Source organism: Eleginops maclovinus, chromosome 12 (assembly GCF_036324505.1).
Source record: "Eleginops maclovinus isolate JMC-PN-2008 ecotype Puerto Natales chromosome 12, JC_Emac_rtc_rv5, whole genome shotgun sequence".
In the NCBI taxonomy this organism is placed as follows: Eukaryota; Metazoa; Chordata; class Actinopteri; order Perciformes; family Eleginopidae; genus Eleginops; species Eleginops maclovinus.
In genome coordinates, this window is record NC_086360.1 from 29,424,432 (window position 1) to 29,442,491 (window position 18,060).

Below are 18,060 nucleotides of genomic sequence, written 5' to 3' on the forward strand. Positions count from 1 at the left end.
TAGAAAACCTACAATAACTTTATTTACAGTTGGTCCCCTGCAGGGGGCGGGGCTTGGCCCCTTTTTCCTGAAGGAACTTCCTCTTTATCTTCTTCACGCCTCCGCTTCCTGCCGGGCGCTGACTCCGCCTCCTGCTGGAGCAGGTACTAGATTTATAATATCTGTGTGTGTGTGTGTGTGTGTGTGTGTGTGTGTGTGTGTGTGTGTGTGTGTGTGTGTGTGTGTGTGCTCACCATGGCAGCAGCATCAGAGGGGAACATCAGTGTGTGAGCCGTCTGCTGCATCTCATCATCCTGAGCACAGGAAACACCACAACACTACAGACTACATTTCCCAGCATGCACAGTCAGTAGTACACACAATGTGCTACACACAACTCTTAAATGTAGCAGTGAGACAAAACGGAATAATATAGTATTACAAAATGTCTTAAAGAGCCAATCCGCGTACCTTTAAAACTCGAAGTACATAGATATACAGAACCAGTACCTGCAGCCAGGGGTGTTGCAGAGCCCCCTCTATAGACAGCCTGTCAGAGGGGTCCACCACCAGGAGCCTGCGCACCATGTCCTTAGCTGTGCACACACACACACACACACACACACACACACACACACACACACACACACACACACACACACACACACACACACACACACACACACACCATATTGCATACAGTAATACGTCACTAGTACTGCAGTAGTACAGTATAGACGTAGTATAGTACAGGATAGTAGTAGTATAGTATAGTAGTACTAGTAGTATAGTAATAGTATAGTAGCAGTAGTATAGTATTGTATAGTATTAGTAGTAGTATAGTATGTAGTAGTAGTATAGTAGTATGTAGTATAGTAGTAGTAGTAGTAGTAGTAGTAGTATAGTATGTAGTATAGTAGTAGTAGTATAGTATGTAGTATAGTAGTAGTAGTAGTATAGTATTGTATAGTATTAGTAGTAGTAGTATGTAGTATAGTAGTATTAGTAGTATAGTAGTAGTAGTATAGTATGTAGTATAGTAGTAGTATTAGCAGTATAGTAGTATAGTATAGTATTGTATAGCATAAGTAGTATAGTATGTAGTATAGTAGTATTAGTAGTATAGTGTAGTATTAGTAGTATAGTAGTAGTAGTAGTAGTAGTATAGTATGTAGTATAGTAGTAGTATTAGCAGTATAGTAGTATAGTATAGTATAGCATTAGTAGTAGTATAGTATGTAGTATAGTATAGTATTGTATAGTATTGGCTTAGTGTTACCCTGGGCGGAGACGTTTCTCCACTTGGACGGCACCATGGTGAACTCTCCTCTGATGATCTGCTCTGAGATCGACTGACGACCAAAACTTTCATGAAACGGAGGGTACCCACACAGACTGAGAGACAGACAGGTGGAGGCAGGTAGGTGGGAGACAGACAGGTGAGAGACAGTCAGTAAACATGACTCAGCCCTTTCACTCAGACTCAGCCCTTTCACTAACCATGACTCAGCCTTTTTACTAACCATGACTCAGCCTTTTTACTAACCATGACTCAGCCTTTTTACTAACCATGACTCAGCCTTTTTACTAACCATGACTCAGCCTTTTTACTAACCATGACTCAGCCTTTTCACTAACCATGACTCAGCCCTTTTTACTAACCATGACTCAGCCCTTTCACTCAGACTCAGCCCTTTTTACTAACCATGACTCAGCCTTTTCACTAACCATGACTCAGCCTTTTTACTAACCATGACTCAGCCTTTTTACTAACCATGACTCAGCCCTTTTTACTAACCATGACTCAGCCCTTTCACTCAGACTCAGCCCTTTTCACTAACCATGACTCAGCCTTTTTACTAACCATGACTCAGCCCTTTTTACTAACCATGACTCAGCCCTTTCACTCAGACTCAGCCCTTTTCACTAACCATGACTCAGCCTTTTCACTAACCATGACTCAGCCTTTTTACTAACCATGACTCAGCCTTTTCACTAACCATGACTCAGCCTTTTTACTAACCATGACTCAGCCTTTTCACTAACCATGACTCAGCCCTTTTTACTAACCATGACTCAGCCTTTTCACTAACCATGACTCAGCCCTTTTACTAACCATGACTCAGCCTTTCACTAACCATGACTCAGCCCTTTCACTAACCATGACTCAGCCCTTTTACTAACCATGACGGAGGGTTTTCTGAAGGGTAATTGATATGAAAGGGGGCGGGGCTTACCAGACAAACAGCAGCACCCCAAGGCTCCATGCGTCCACCGCCAGGCTGTAGCCCGTGGTGGACGCCTGGGTGAAGACCTCTGGAGCCAGGTAGGAGGGGGTCCCACACAGGGTCCTCATCAGCAGGCTCTCCTCAAGGATCCTGGACTGGTTGAAGTCCGTCACCTGGGGGGGAACAGGGGGGAGAGGAAGCTGAGTGTGAAGGTGAGTGTGAAGGTGTGTGAGATGAAGGTGTGTGTGTGTGAAGGTGAATGTACCTTGATGAGACAGACGTCTTCCTGAGAGGACAGCAGGATGTTCTCCGGTTTCAGGTCTCTGTGTATGATCCCCTTACTGTGGAGATACTACACACACACACACACACACACACACACACACACACACACACACACACACACACACACACACACACACACACACACACACACACACACACACACACACACACACACACACACACACACACACACACACACACACACACACACACACACACACACACACACACACACACACACACACACACACACACACACACACACACACACACACACACACTTTAATTTAGCCCAGGATTTAGTTATCCCGGGCTAACTAAGGCCACGTTCACTTAGTCCCAGTGTAATTTAGCCTCATGTAAACTAGGTAACTTATCCCCGGGTTGACTCAGTCCTGGGTTAACTTAGCCCAGGTTAATTTAGTTCAGGTTCAAATCCTCCAGACTCACCTTGACGGCTCGCAGCATCTGATAGAAATACAGTTTGGTGATGGACTCAGTGAGCTGCTGCTTAGACTTCACTCTCTGGAACAACTCCCCCCCCTCCATCCTGAGGGACAGACAGACAGACAGACAGACAGACAGACAGACAGACAGAGACAGACAGAGACAGACAGACAGACAGACAGACAGTTGTAAATGTGATGTAATGAAATTATTTCTAAGTGTTTATTTCAGTTTCACTCACAGCTCCAACACGATGTAATAACTGTCCTCTGTCTGATAGAAGTCCTCCGTCTTTATGAGACAAGGCTGCAGGAGACAAGGAGAAAAGGAGACAAGGAGGGGCGACGAGGAGAGGATAGAATGGGTTGAGTTACCTTCTAAAATGTAATTATTATAAGACGCTAATCTCTTCTTTGTTGGTGTCGGACTCACGTGGTCGACTCTCTGCAGGATCTCGATCTCCGTCTGAGCATTTCGTGTCGCCGTCTGTCATCAAACACAGTCACATCACATGATAACAATCAGAGCCTGCCATTGGTCCATTGGGGAGTAACACATGTTCAGATGCCATGTTTGTAGTGTTTTACCCTCTCAACCTCCAGTACAGCGCTCTCAGGAAGGAAGGAAGTGAGGAAAGGAGGAAGAATAGCCCTCAGCCAATCAGAGAACAGGTGAGAGGCCTCAGCCAATCAGAGAGCAGGTGAGAGGCCTCAGCCAATCAGAGAACAGGTGAGAGGACTCAGCCAATCAGAGAGCAGGTGACTCACCCCTTCAGACTGGAAGTTCTTTTTGTTGATTATTTTCACAGCAAACTTCCTGCAGGACGACCTTTCGAAGGCCAGTTTAACTTCTCCACACACTCCCCTGAAACACACACACACACACACACTTAGTATTTCAGGGCACAGGAAGTGACATCACAAGACTGTGCACAGGGCCAGACTCACGTGCCGATGCGCCGGGTCAGCAGATATTTCTCCTGAAGCCCTTTCGGTAAACTGGACTGATCGTCTGACATCAGATCGATGAAGACGAAGACTGCAGACAGACAGACAGACAGACAGACAGACAGACAGACAGACAGACAGACAGACAGACAGACAGACAGACAGACAGACAGTGTGAGGAGATAACCGGTCTGTGGTTCTGCTGGTTCTGGTTCTGGTTCTTGTTCTGACCTTTGTTTCGTGGCTCAGCCAGGGCGATCACGGCGTTGTTGACCAGAGGAAGCTTCTTGTCTTGCCCGATCCGATTACCGTCCACAAACGTCCCGTTGTTGCTGAGGTCCACCACAAACACCTCACTGCCCTCCTGACAGACAGACAGACAGACAGACAGACAGACAGACAGACAGACAGACAGACACAGACAGACAGACAGACAGACAGACAGACAGACAGACAGACAGACAGACAGACAGACAGACAGACAGACAGACAGACAGACAGACAGACGGGTTCCGGTCACCTGATGGGAGTCATTGATACACGAATGATAAACAGGAAGTGACCTCACCCTGTAGATCCTGAAGTGTCTCTTGCTGTAGATCCGGAACTTTTTAGATTCTGTGTCGTCCGGATCGTTCAGAACGTAGTTACAGTTGAAGCTGCGTCCAAACAGGTACTGGTCCTCGAAGCAGTCTGCACACATCAGTAAACAAACAACAGCACTAGTAAACAAACAGACCAGTGGCCTGCACTCTGCAGCCAGTCCCACAGACCCTGGATCTGTTTGAGTTGTCTGGATCTCACCAAGCGGTCCTACCCCGCTGGGTATCACCTCGGTAACCCAGGGTTTCTCTGTCTGGCTGAGAGCGCGTTCCCGTGAAAGGGGCGGGGTTAGTCAAATTTGTACCCCCCCCCCCCCCCCCCCCCTGCTCTCATTGGTCAGTAGGCTGTGAGCTCTGAGTGGTCAGCAGGCGGGGCTTTCACTGCTCCAGAGCAGGTTAGGTGTTCAGCATCAGTCACCACGGAGATCTATCCCGGTAAGAAGTGAACCAGCGTTGTAGGACCAGAAACCCAGAGTGAACCTGAAGCTAGTTCGCTAACCGCTAACCTTGCTTTGTGGTACAGGCCCCTGGACTACAGAGGGATCAGGTTTCTAACAGCTGGCTAACAGAGTAACCAGCACTCTGCTTTAGTTTCAGAGCCAAACGTACATTCAGTGTGAGACCAGTGCTAACTCAAGACTAGTGGTGCAGGAATGAGTCCTGAACCCTGACTCCTGACCCCGGGCTCAGAGGTCAATGGTTTTTTGAATATTCTTTTGGTCTGGAAGTAGGACACCCTGCACACTGTATCAGCTCGGAAGATGAAGTGTTTGCGTGTTAGCTCAGTGTTAGCATGTTAGCTCAGTGTCAGCTCAGTGTTAGCTCAGTGTTAGCATGTTAGCTCACCGTGGCTCCTGAAGCCCGGGGCCATGGGCAGCAGCCGGCCCCAGGGCTGGGGTTCAGGCTCCTCGGGGACAGAGGACAGGGTGACGGGGATGGTGTCCACGCTGCTCAGCGTCCCTGAGCCGCTGGACGAGGTGGGACCGCTGGAGGAGCTAGAGCCATGCTGGGACTTAGACTGGGTCTTAGCATGGGTGGGGGACAGGGTAGAAAGTCCCTGGGACAGGGACTGGGTGGACTGGGTCTGCTCCACCTCATGGGTAACCTCTCTAGACATGTTCCAGCTCTGAAACGGAGTAAGATGTGGATCAGAGCTGATGCAGGATAGCAGATATATGGCGGAGTAAAGTCTCTGATGTTCTAAGGAATTACAGATCAGACGCACCCCCCCCCCCCCCCCCCTTATTAGTAGTAGTATTTGATCTTTTACTACGCTATACTTTACCCCAACACATGTATTTAGTAAATGTTATTTGAATGATTTGATGAACATCCTTCACGGTCGACATGATTTACTTTCTATTCTGAGATGTTGATATTTAAAGTTCATTTCTTGATGAAGAAAACATCGCATTCCCTTAAATCAGACTGCAGCTACCCTGCAGTACATCCAGCAGCTACCCTGCAGTACATCCAGCAGCTACCCTGCAGTACATCCAGCAGCTACCCTGCAGTACATCCAGCAGCTACCCTGCAGTACATCCAGCAGCTACCCTGCAGTACATCCAGCAGCTACCCTGCAGTACATCCAGCAGCTACCCTGCAGTACATCCAGCAGCTACCCTGCAGTACATCCAGCAGCTACCCTGCAGTACATCCAGCAGCTACCCTGCAGTACATCCAGCAGCTACCCTGCAGTACATCCAGCAGCTACCCTGCAGTACATCCAGCAGCTACCCTGCAGTACATCCAGCAGCTACCCTGCAGTATACAAAGCCATTAGAACTAGCTGCACCTTTACCAGCTCTGAGAACACTTTAATGATCAATCATTATAAAACAGATCAGAGATATTATTCTGAAATGGACCAATCAGACAATGACTACTTTTACTGTCACTACTTTAAGTACATTTAGAGGAGAGTACTTTCTACTTTCACTGGAGGAACATTTAGAATACTTTCACTGTGACAGAGTATTCCTACACTCTGGTACTTCTACTTTACTCAGTACAAGACCTGAGTACTTCTACTTTACTCAAGTACAAGACCTGAGTACTTCTACTTTACTCAGTACAAGACCTGAGTACTTCTACTTTACTCAAGTACAAGATCTGAGTACTTCTACTTTACTCAAGTACAAGACCTGAGTACTTCTACTTTACTCAAGTACAAGACCTGAGTACTTCTACTTTACTCAAGAACAAGACCTGAGTACTTCTACTTTACTCAAGTACAAGATCTGAGTACTTCTACTTTACTCAAGTACAAGATCTGAGTACTTCTACTTTACTCAAGTACAAGATCTGAGTACTTCTACTTTACTCAAGTACAAGACCTGAGTACTTCTACTTTACTCAAGTACAAGACCTGAGTACTTCTACTTTACTCAAGTACAAGACCTGAGTACTTCTACTTTACTCAAGTACAAGACCTGAGTACTTCTACTTTACTCAAGAACAAGAGCTGAGTACTTCTACTTTACTCAAGTACAAGATCTGAGTACTTCTACTTTACTCAAGTACAAGATCTGAGTACTTCTACTTTACTCAAGTACAAGATCTGAGTACTTCTACTTTACTCAAGTACAAGACCTGAGTACTTCTACTTTACTCAAGTACAAGACCTGAGTACTTCTACTTTACTCAAGTACAAGACCTGAGTACTTCTACTTTACTCAAGTACAAGATCAGAGTACTTCTACTTTACTCAAGTACAAGACCTGAGTACTTCTACTTTACTCAAGTACAAGATCTGAGTACTTCTACTTTACTCAAGTACAAGATTTGAGTACTTCTACTTTACTCAAGTACAAGATCTGAGTACTTCTACTTTACTCAAGTACAAGACCTGAGTACTTCTACTTTACTCAAGTACAAGACCTGAGTACTTCTACTTTACTCAAGTACAAGACCTGAGTACTTCTACTTTACTCAAGTACAAGATCAGAGTACTTCTACTTTACTCAAGTACAAGACCTGAGTACTTCTACTTTACTCAAGTACAAGACCTGAGTACTTCTACTTTACTCAAGTACAAGACCTGAGTACTTCTACTTTACTCAAGTACAAGATCTGAGTACTTCTACTTTACTCAAGTACAAGATCTGAGTACTTCTACTTTACTCAAGTACAAGACCTGAGTACTTCTACTTTACTCAAGTACAAGAGCTGAGTACTTCTACTTTACTCAAGAACAAGACCTGAGTACTTCTACTTTACTCAAGTACAAGACCTGAGTACTTCTACTTTACTCAAGTACAATATCTGAGTACTTCTACTTTACTCAAGTACAAGATCTGAGTACTTCTACTTTACTCAAGTACAAGATCTGAGTACTTCTACTTTACTCAAGTACAAGATCTGAGTACTTCTACTTTACTCAAGTACAAGATCTGAGTACTTCTACTTTACTCAAGTACAAGACCTGAGTACTTCTACTTTACTCAAGTACAAGACCTGAGTACTTCTACTTTACTCAAGTACAAGACTGAGTACTTCTACTTTACTCAAGTACAATATCTGAGTACTTCTACTTTACTCAAGTACAAGATCTGAGTACTTCTACTTTACTCAAGTACAAGATCTGAGTACTTCTACTTTACTCAAGTACAATATCTGAGTACTTCTACTTTACTCAAGTACAAGACCTGAGTACTTCTACTTTACTCAAGTACAAGACCTGAGTACTTCTACTTTACTCAAGAACAAGATCTGAGTACTTCTACTTTACTCAAGTACAAGATCTGAGTACTTCTACTTTACTCAAGTACAAGACCTGAGTACTTCTACTTTACTCAAGTACAAGACCTGAGTACTTCTACTTTACTCAAGTACAAGATCTGAGTACTTCTACTTTTACTACAGTACCATATCTGAGTACTTCTACTTTTACTGCAGTACCAGAGTACTTCTTTCTCCCTGGTGATCTGGACCTCTAACGGTCTCTCAGACTGATCTGGGACCAGGACCAGCTTCACTAGCCCCGCCCACCATCTGTCACTCACAGCCGCAGCAGGGACCCGTATGAAAACAGACCAGAACGTTTGTCTATCCGAGCCGAGCCGTGCTGACCCGGGTTCTGGTCTCAACGGAGCCTCTGGACTCACCGGTGCTCGGTCCTCCGCAGGTAAACACACCGAGACACGTGAAGAGGGATCCGCGCGCTTCCGTCTCCCGGCTTCTCCTCATACGTCATGTGACCATTCCAGCCAATGAGACACTGGTCACGTGGATTTGGAGGTGCTTCCGGGTCGGCAGGAGGAGAGATTGTGGGACCGACAGAGAAAAGACAACAACACTAAATACTCATAAGTAACAACAACAACAACAACAACATGATCGACTACTGAGGGAAGCCGCCTGTCTGTCGTGCACCTGTGACGTCATGTCCAAACAGAGGAGTTGTGCTAAAGCTCTGATCATCACAGACGGTTAGTTGGACCACCCCCCCATACATCTCAAACACAGTACTGCTGTGACGTACTGCAGTATCCCCATGCTGTGCTGCTGTGTACTTCTACTCCAGTCAGAGGTTCCGCTACATTTATTAAAACCTCTTCTATAGGCTGGGGGCATGCCCCCCCACTTCTGGATATGGAGCATGTCTCCGTCCCGATGTGAACCAGCTGGTCTCTGTCCCGATGTGAACCAGCTAGTCTCAGTCTGTCTGATGTGAGACCTCCTCATGAGAGTCTGAACCTGACCCAGGATCTGTGTCCCTACAGACAAGCAGGCGGATGACCTGAACCCATTCTCCTTCAGAGAGTTCCTGCGCTGGAAGAACCTGGAACCAGAACCAGATGTGGAATCAGACCTGGACCAGACACACAGACAGGTACTACAGCTGTGCAAGACATCTGTCAGAAAACAGTGCCCCCCTCGGTGGGGGGGGTGACCCTGTGACCTGGTCTCTGGGTGTCGCTCTACAGGCCGACACTGACCGTTCTCAAAAGCACAACATTTTCACTATTTTATAGAAGTCTTGAAATGTTTGGCTGCTTTTGAAATCTTCCAAATTCTGACTTTATTCTGAATGATGACATTTTTACACTTTTCTGAAAATCTCATTTTTTTCATACTTTTAGGATTTTGAGAATCCTTTTTCTCCCAAATCTAAAAATTCAGACTATTTCTGGAAATCTCCGTTATCTAAAGAGTCCTCATGAGCGTCAGCCTGCAGGCCGGAGACTGCACCGTCACACGCTGTGCAGCCGTCCAGAGAACATCAAACATTCACTGAACATTATTACCTCTTGTCTGTCTGTCTGTCTGTCTGTCTGTCTGTCTGTCTGTCTGTCTGTCTGTCTGTCTGTCTCTCAGAGGTTGTTGGAGGGCGTGACCTTTGACCCTGAGGCCAGAAGCTGTTTCTTGTCGGAGTCTTCTCTGGACCCTCAGGTACGTCAGAAGCTCTCCCGGTGACAGGGGTGTTATATATTAACAGTCTGTCTGTCCAATCAGGAGGAGGAGTGGGGGCGGAGCTTCCAGTTAGGTGTGGAGAGCACCTCCTCCCTCTGCACAGAGGAGGAGGAGGAGGAGGAGGAGGTGGAGGAAACCAGGTGTGGATGCTCTCTGAATGGTTAGTTTCAGTGCTGCTCTTTGAGTGGTTAGTTTCAGAGTTAAATCCTCACATATCTGCAGGTTCTCCTCCAGACCTGAGGTCCAGCAGGGAGCAGGAGGAGGAGCAGAGCATTATGAAGGAGATGATGAAACCTCCATGGCTGAAGCCGTCTCCCCCTGCAGGAGGAGGAGCTCACAGCAGGTAACAGGAGCTTCCTGTGCGAGAACACACAAAATACAACTTCCTGTTTGTACCCTTCAAAATAAGAGCATGTGTCAGCTGCAGGAGGAGAACCAGTCTCTGAGGAGATCCATCAGGGAGCTGGAGAGGAGCTCACAGGCCAACCAGCGCAGGTGAGCATCGGCCAATCACAAGACAGCATCAAGCGTCACCTATTTACCCATCATGCCTCTCTGCTGCTGCAGGGTGGAGCAGCTGACGGAGGAGCTGCTGCAGAGGAGGCATCGAGAGGAGCAGGAGGCGCAGGTTCTGGACAGCATGGTGCACTCTGTGGAGCAGAACCTGACCCTGATGACGGTAAGGGGGGGGCAGCGCGGCATCATGGGAGCTGTATTATTCACTGTTGGGTGTTCAGGAGGATCCAGAGTCTCCTCTGAGATATAAATATACTGCCTTCATCAGGTCCTAAGAATCTGTCTGTCTGTCTGTCTGTCTGTCTGCCCGCCCGCCTGCCTATCTGCCTGTCTGCCCGCCTGCCTGTCTGTCTGTCTGTCTGTACAGAAGCGAGCAGTGAGGGCAGAGCTGTCTGTCTCTAAGCTGAAGTCGGAGCTGCAGCAGCTGCAGGTGAGTCGGACTGTTTCCTATAAACTTTATTTAACCCAGTTATAACAGTAACAAGGTGTGTGTGTGTGTGTGTGTGTGTGTGTGTGTGTGTGTGTGTGTGTGTGTGTGTGTGTGTGTGTGTGTGTGTGTGTGTGTGTGTGTGTGTGTGTGTGTGTGTGTGTGTGTGTGTGTGTGTCTGTCAGGTGGAGGTGGACTCCCTGCGCTCGGAAAACGAGGGTCTGAAGGCGGCAGAGTCGGAGGTCGTCATGACGATGAGACAAAGCGCTCAGGTGGCGTCTGAGTACCTGAACCAGACGGCGAGCCACGCCCACTCCTCCATACGGTCAGTGTTTACTGTAGCGTGCTGGTATAACAATATGATGTGGTTGTTGTTGTTTACTAAAGCTTCGGTCTGCAGGCAGCTGCTGGGGGGGGCGGAGACCCTCTCTCTGGTCGCCCAGCTGTTGGCCTCCATCGACAGAGTTTCCTCAGAGGACGCTCCGGGATGAAAGACTTCCTACAGGTGCTTTACTCTGAAGGGGAAGATGACAAGCAGCAGGACTGGCTGCTGCCTGGACGTGATAGGCTAAGGGGCGGGACATCTCTAAGCTGGTGACCAACCACAACAGAGCCGGCCAAATACTGATCTCTGAACACCAGCAGGAGAGGATTCTTTAAAGTGCAGGCTATATTTGAGTCATGAAAGAAGCCGGTAGCTTGAACCGTTTTAAGCGTGTAAATGTGTTCCGTTGTTAAACATCACCCAACATGATTTCTATCTGACAGGCTGAACCTGAAGCAGGACCCTGATGTACTTCTACACCTATGTCCCGTTGAGACAATAAAAGAGAATCAGCAGAATGAACTTCATGCTTTTATTCAGCAGATATGTGTATCCATATAATAAAGCCTTGTTTAATAGTGTGTGTGTGTTATGGTGTGTATCTGCTGTCTCCAGTGTGTGTTCCAGAGCTGTAGTTCACTCAGTCTTCTTCGCTGGTCGGTGTCTGCAAGGCACGCCTCCGACCTAAACAGCTGCTCGAACCTCTGACACACACACACACACACACACACACACACACACACACACACACACACACACACACACACACACACACACACACACACACACGCGCGTTGAAGCGGCTGTATCTGAGCTCAGGTGGAGCTGCAGGTGGTATAGAAACAGTGAAGCCTGATGCCCAAAGCTGCCTTCAAAATAAAAGCATAAACAGCTGCTCTACATGACTTCTGTAACTACCAAATAATAATCATGCCTTAGTGTGTGTGTGTGTGTGTGTGTGTGTGTGTGTGTGTGTACCTCTACAGCAGCGTCTCTCTGCTCGATGACAGTAAGATGTCCCAGGGTGCACCTGGTGGTGGTGATGGCGGCTGTTGTTGCCGTGGTAACACATGATGGGGGCTCAGGTGTGCAGCTGGTGGGGGGGAACAGGTAGGTGATCCCAGGCCAAACCCTGACACACACACACACACACACACACACACACACACACACACACACTGCAGTAAGCTAGACTCTTAAGAGTGAAAGTCAATTATGTGATGTCAGAGGTCAGGTGATACCTGCTGGCTGTTTCCACGGTAACGGTGCCAACGTCAGAGCGCTGGTGTAGCGCCATGGGTACTATGGAAACACAAAACAGGAAACACCTGAATGATCTCAGAGTTCAAAGGTGTCTTCAGGTGAGATACCTTCAGGTGAGATATCTTCAAGTGAGATACCTTCAGGTGAGATACCTTCAGGTGAGATACCTTCAGGTGACATACCTTCAGGTGAGATACCTTCAGGTGACATACCTTCAGGTGACATACCTTCAGGTGAGATACCTTCAGGTGAGATACCTTCAGGTGAGATACCTTCAGGTGACATACCTTCAGGTGAGATACCTTCAGGTGAGATACCTTCAGGTGACATACCTTCAGGTGAGATACCTTCAGGTGAGATACCTTCAGGTGAGATACCCTCAGATGAAATACCTTCAGGTGAGATACCTTCAGGTGAGATACCCTCAGGTGAGATACCCTCAGGTGAGATACCTTCAGGTGAGATACCCTCAGGTGAGATACCCTCAGATGAGATACCTTCAGGTGAGATACCCTCAGATGAGATACCTTCAGGTGAGATACCCTCAGGTGAGATACCTTCAGGTGAGATACCTTCAGGTGAGATACCTTCAGGTGAGATACCCTCAGGTGAGATACCTTCAGGTGAGATACCTTCAGGTGAGATACCTTCAGGTGAGATACCCTCAGGTGAGATACCCTCAGGTGAGATACCTTCAGGTGAGATACCCTCAGGTGAGATACCTTCAGGTGAGATACCTTCAGGTGAGATACCCTCTGGTGAGATACCTTCAGGTGAGATACCTTCAGGTGAGATACCTTCAGGACCTTCAGGTGAGATACCCTCAGATGAGATACCTTCAGGTGAGATACCTTCAGGTGAGATACCTTCAGGACCTTCAGGTGAAATACCTTCAGGTGAGATACCTTCAGGTGAGATACCTTCAGGTGAGATACCCTCTGGTGAGATACCTTCTGGTGAGATACCCTCTGGTGAGATACCTTCAGGTGAGATACCCTCTGGTGAGATACCCTCTGGTGAGATACCTTCAGGTGAGATACCCTCTGGTGAGATACCCTCTGGTGAGATACCCTCTGGTGAGATACCTTCAGGACCTTCAGGTGAGATACCTTCAGGTGAGATACCCTCAGGTGAGATACCTTCAGGTGAGATACCTTCAGGACTTTCAGGTGAGATACCTTCAGGTGAGATACCCTCAGGTGAGATACCCTCTGGTGAGATACCTTCAGGTGAGATACCTTCAGGTGAGATACCTTCAGGACCATCAGGTGAGATACCTTCAGGTGAGATACCCTCAGGTGAGATACCTTCAGGTGAGATACCCTCTGGTGAGATACCTTCAGGTGAGATACCTTCAGATGAGATACCTTCAGGACCTTCAGGTGAGGTACCTTCAGGTGAAGTTCCTTCAGATGAGACCTGCTTGTCCAGTTGTGAGAGCAGTTGCTCTGTCAGAGAGGCCAGTGATGTCACAAACTCTTCCCCTCGGACTCTCAAACACACCTGGAGCACAAAACGGTAAAGACACAGGTGTCAATAAGTCCCTGCTGCAGGTCTGACAGGTACTGATGTTAGTGAGGTGTCACATTGACTCCTCTCCCTCCTACCTGCAGTTCCAGGTGTTTGCAGCAGATGTTGCTGTGTAGCTGCTGCTGCCTGAGCTCCTCTCTGCTGCTCAGAGTCTGAAGATCGTCGTCCCTGAGAGACCCTCGCAGCTGACGGATGTTCAGACGCTGAGGACAGACAGGTACAAACCGACAGGTGAGTACAGATAGGTAGAAACAGACAGGTGAGTACAGACAGGTGGAGACAAACAGGTAGACAGACAGCTGAGTAAAGACAGGTGAGACAGACAGGTACCTTCTCCTCCTCGCTGGCTGCCAGCATCTCCATCAGCTTGAGTCTGACTCTGCTCATGTCCTCCCTAAGACCCGCCCCCTGACGTTGCTCATGGTTACTGATTAAAACTGATGCTAATGAAGGAAGCAGCTCCTCCAACACAGACAGCTGGGACACCACCTCTGAGAGACAGGTACGACAGACAGGTGAGACAGGGAGACGGGGAGCAGACAACCCCCCCCCCCAAGGACCAGGCTGTATGGATAAGAAAGTTTAGCTTCAGATAATGACCTGTGTGTGTGTGTGTGTGTGTGTGTGAGAGTGAGTGAGTGAGTGAGTGAGTGAGTGAGTGAGTGAGTGAGTGAGTGAGTGAGTGAGTGAGTGAGTGAGTGAGTGAGTGAGTGAGTGAGTGAGTGAGTGAGTGACTGAGTGACTGGGTGAGTGGGTGACTGAGTGACTGGGTGACTGGGTGAGTGGGTGACTGAGTGACTGGGTGAGTGGGTGACTGAGTGACTGAGTGACTGAGTGACTGAGTGACTGAGTGACTGAGTGTGTGTCTCTCTACCCTTTCTGCTGGCTCTCAGAAACCTCCTGCTCTGTTCATGGTATCCCAGCAGCCTCTGCTGCATGCTCTCTGCCCATTGGTCCAAACTTTCAGGTACCAGGAGGAACCTGCTGAGACGCTGGCTCTGGTAGAAGTCCTGACAGACAGACAGACAGACAGACAGACAGACAGACAGGTTACTAAGTCCTAATCAAACATAAGGGCAGTGAACTCTATAAATGAATCATTACCTCGGCCGCCTGCAGGAGGGCGCTGTTGGCTTTCCACAACACACAGTTCAGAGTGGAGGGGAAGGAGCTGAAACATATGAGGGGAAGGAGCTGAAACATATGAGGGGAAGGAGCTGAAACATATGAGGGGAAGGAGCTGAAACATATGAGGGGAAGGGGCTGAAACATATGAGGGGAAGGAGCTGAAACATGAGGGGAAGGGGCTGAAACATTCAGTGAATACATGTATTACTATGAATAAGATATGCTTGTCTGAAGACAATATATGTATGCACGAGAAGAATGTATGTGTGTCTGAGAGAAAGTATAGTAGAAACGGGAGCCAGGTCATTATGGAGCTTTCATAGGCTCAGAACTTCAGAAGGTCAAGCTGCGGACCCCCCTGGAGGATGTCTGGTCCTCACCCAAATAAAACAGGTCACATGGACAGGATGGACGTCTGCACACTCATTATTCACACTACCATTTGGTTTTTCATTTTGTAACACCATACTCCCTAAATGTTTGCACAAATGCAGGAAATGGGATTCAAATCGATGACGTGTTTCCGTTTGTGTCCCCCACTTCTCAAACCAAAGTTACACCCTTGGCAACTTGCATATGTCAGTGGATGAACGCCAAGCTGCTGTCTGTGCCTGTATAGAGTCCGACAGCGTACCCCTCAGCATGTTGCATTGCTTTTCCAGTTCACTCCAAGGGATACAAAACAAGAGATTTGCTCTGCTGAAATTCTGTATGGAGGTCTGCCTTGATGTCGAGTCATGACAGGTGGAGGCAACAGGGCTAAACTATTCTCAGACCTGGTTCTTTGTCTGGTTCCATAAGCTGATGTATGGACTACCTCTCTTGAATCTTCAGCTAATCTTGAGATTGACAGAAATCCAGAAAAAGTTTCAATGTGGTCACGAAGTTCTCCATACATCCTCTCATGAACAAAGGAATCTGTAGCTTCTCTTTGTGTTTCATTGCTACTTACTCCCCAAATGAAAAACTGCACAAGAAAACAGGATGACTTTGAATAGCATGATTGCATAGTTCTGCTTTTAACATCCGGATAAGCTGAGCAAGTCATGCCCGTGTTTTTCCTGATTTGAGACTGACTTCCTTCTTAAGGAGGAACTTCCTGTGTCAGTAGGTAATGGATACCAAAACAGATGAGACAAAATACACTGCCTGGCCAAACAAAGCCCCCCCTCTAGTATCCGTTGGACCGCCTTCAGATTTGATCACACATTCTCTGTGGCATCGTTTCCCCGAGCTTCTGCAACGGCTCAACATTTATTTCTGTCCTGCATTATTTTTGATCTTGTATTGATGACGGGAGATTCAGACCACTGATCAAAGTCTCCTCCAGCACATCCCAAAGACTCTCAATGGGTTCAGGTCTGGACTCTGGGGGGGCCGATCCATGTGTGAAATGATGTCTCATGCTCCCTGAACCACTCTCTCACAGTCTGAGCCCGATGGATCCTGGCCTTGTCCTCTTGGAACATGCCCGCTCCATCAGAGGAGAAGAGATCCACTGATGGAATAACCTGTCCTTCAGGATATTCAGGGAGTCAGCTGACCTCATTCTTTGGGTTGCTGAACCTAGACCAGACCAACTGCAGCAGCTCCAGATCATAGCCCTGCCCCCACAGGCTGGTACAGTAGGCACTAGGCATGATGGGGGCATCACTTCAGCTGCCTCTCTTCTTACCCTGATCCCCCATCACTCTGGAACAGGGTCTGGACTCATCAGACCACACCTTCTTCCATTGCTCCAGAGTCCAATCTTTACGCTCCCTACCAAACTGAAGCCGATTAGCCTCACTGAGAAGTGGTTTTCTTACGGCCCCCAGCTGTTTAGTCCCACTCCCTTGAGTTCCCTCCGCATTGTGCGTGTGAAAATGCTCTCTCTGTCACAGCTAAACTTAACCAGGTTCTACTGTTGTTTTTCTACCATTTGATTTCACCAAACGTTTAAGGGATCGCCGATCATTCAGGATCTTTTTCTGACCTCACTCCTCCCTGGAAGAGGATGTCCCCCACTGTCCTTCCAGTCTTTAATAATGCGTTGGACAGTTCTTAACCCCATTTTAGTATTTCAGTAATCTCCTTAGAAATTTTCTCTGCTTGATGCCAATAACTTGACCCTTCTGAAACAGATCTACATCTTTTCCACGACCACAGGACATGTCTTTTGACATGACTGTTTACAGATGAGAAGCTCCTCTCTGCATCAGTTAGGGTTATAACTTGCTGCCAGCTGAAACGTAATCACCCATGGACAATGTATGTATGTGAGAATAAAAAATATATGCAAAAGTTAGAACTTATTTATGTGAGAAGAGCAGGGGCGGGGTTAGCAACATTAGACCAATCACAAACCCGAGAAGCGTACTGACAGCGGAGCGTCATACGCAGGGGCAGTTTGTGTGTGAGGGCGATTTGGGCGACGCACTACCAACGGGACAAAGAGGGGTTTTGTTTCTAACACAGCAGCAGCCTAATCAGTGCTCTAGACTTAGAGCTGTCAAAACCTCATTGTCCAATCAGACTAGAGTCATGCTTCACATGGTCCCCCCCCCTTTAGGTGTGGTTTCAGTCAGGTTGAACACCGCCCCAGGGGTCTCTCATTGACTCTCATGTAAAATGCATTTCTTTCAAATATCAGAGCTTTCAATGCAGTCTCTCAGGGTTCCGGAAGGGCTTGCCCTTATGCGCTTTCTTCATATGTACCTGAGAAAAAAAGCGGGCAGCTTCTCCGATCAAGTCACTGACTACTCTCAAGAGGGCTGGTGTTCAGTGCAGCTCCATCGTGTCTTTGAGAGAAGTTCCTTTTAGTCGGAGTGCAAATCCAGATACATGGGTATTAAAACAAAGACCTCCAAGACCAGATTTAACCATTCAACAAGTTTTTACAAGGGGGGGGGGCCTACCCTCGAGGATCTTCTACAAATTGGTATGTGTGAAAATCCTATCTAGCCGGCTGTGAGGTAGCCAACGCAGT

General features: G+C 47.4%; 3 protein-coding genes across 9 annotated transcripts in view; 1 reads left to right on the forward strand and 2 right to left on the reverse strand.

The window, feature by feature from the left end:
- chek2 (checkpoint kinase 2) lies at positions 1-8,726 on the reverse strand. 6 transcript variants are annotated; one of them, XM_063897942.1, is made up of 15 exons: positions 8,595-8,726; positions 5,335-5,614; positions 4,455-4,579; positions 4,118-4,250; positions 3,887-3,977; positions 3,707-3,803; positions 3,372-3,425; positions 3,181-3,245; positions 2,943-3,042; positions 2,473-2,559; positions 2,217-2,380; positions 1,259-1,374; positions 490-575; positions 234-293; positions 1-131 (listed from the first exon to the last, which is right to left on the reverse strand). In XM_063897942.1, the coding sequence occupies exons 2-15, from the start codon at positions 5,603-5,605 to the stop codon at positions 24-26; spliced, it is 1,557 nt and encodes a 518-aa protein (XP_063754012.1). In that variant the 5' UTR covers positions 5,606-5,614; positions 8,595-8,726; the 3' UTR covers positions 1-23. The 6 variants fall into 6 exon arrangements, with proteins under 6 accessions (XP_063754012.1, XP_063754011.1, XP_063754010.1 ...); XM_063897941.1 differs by having other exon boundaries at positions 1-134; XM_063897940.1 differs by having other exon boundaries at positions 234-317.
- On the forward strand, positions 8,412-11,752 carry entr1 (endosome associated trafficking regulator 1). Of its 2 annotated transcripts, none has more exons than XM_063897945.1 (10): positions 8,412-8,918; positions 9,213-9,322; positions 9,808-9,882; positions 9,946-10,043; positions 10,126-10,246; positions 10,331-10,398; positions 10,471-10,582; positions 10,787-10,849; positions 11,032-11,171; positions 11,247-11,752. In XM_063897945.1, exons 1-10 carry the CDS (start codon positions 8,873-8,875, stop codon positions 11,335-11,337), a joined length of 924 nt encoding a protein of 307 aa, XP_063754015.1. In that variant the 5' UTR covers positions 8,412-8,872; the 3' UTR covers positions 11,338-11,752. The 2 variants fall into 2 exon arrangements, with proteins under 2 accessions (XP_063754015.1, XP_063754014.1); XM_063897944.1 differs by having other exon boundaries at positions 8,550-8,918; positions 10,325-10,398.
- The window catches only part of ccdc180 (coiled-coil domain containing 180), a 21,303-nt gene continuing 14,932 nt past the window's right edge, over positions 11,690-18,060 (reverse strand). The window contains exons 23-30 of the mRNA XM_063897504.1: positions 15,069-15,135; positions 14,839-14,974; positions 14,295-14,455; positions 14,042-14,167; positions 13,826-13,937; positions 12,413-12,473; positions 12,150-12,303; positions 11,690-11,875 (exon numbers count right to left, since the gene is read on the reverse strand). Of these exons, the coding sequence (XP_063753574.1) occupies positions 11,744-11,875; positions 12,150-12,303; positions 12,413-12,473; positions 13,826-13,937; positions 14,042-14,167; positions 14,295-14,455; positions 14,839-14,974; positions 15,069-15,135 (949 nt within the window). The 3' untranslated portion in view covers positions 11,690-11,743. The remainder of the gene's footprint in view (positions 11,876-12,149; positions 12,304-12,412; positions 12,474-13,825; positions 13,938-14,041; positions 14,168-14,294; positions 14,456-14,838; positions 14,975-15,068; positions 15,136-18,060) is intronic.

Bases quoted from the DNA above. Each gene is read 5' to 3' on its own strand.
- entr1 (XM_063897944.1), top strand. From the start codon at position 8,873: ATGTCCAAACAGAGGAGTTGTGCTAAAGCTCTGATCATCACAGACG. The intron at 10,247-10,324 runs GTAACAGGAGCT...AGCATGTGTCAG, and splicing joins GGAGGAGGAGCTCACAGCAG to CTGCAGGAGGAGAACCAGTC. The intron at 10,583-10,786 runs GTAAGGGGGGGG...CTGTCTGTACAG, and splicing joins AGAACCTGACCCTGATGACG to AAGCGAGCAGTGAGGGCAGA.
- chek2 (XM_063897937.1), bottom strand. From the start codon at position 5,605: ATGTCTAGAGAGGTTACCCATGAGGTGGAGCAGACCCAGTCCACCCAG. The intron at 3,978-4,117 runs GTCAGAACAAGA...GTCTGTCTGCAG, and splicing joins GGCTGAGCCACGAAACAAAG to TCTTCGTCTTCATCGATCTG. The intron at 1,375-2,216 runs GTAAGCCCCGCC...TCTGTCTCTCAG, and splicing joins GGGGTGCTGCTGTTTGTCTG to TCTGTGTGGGTACCCTCCGT.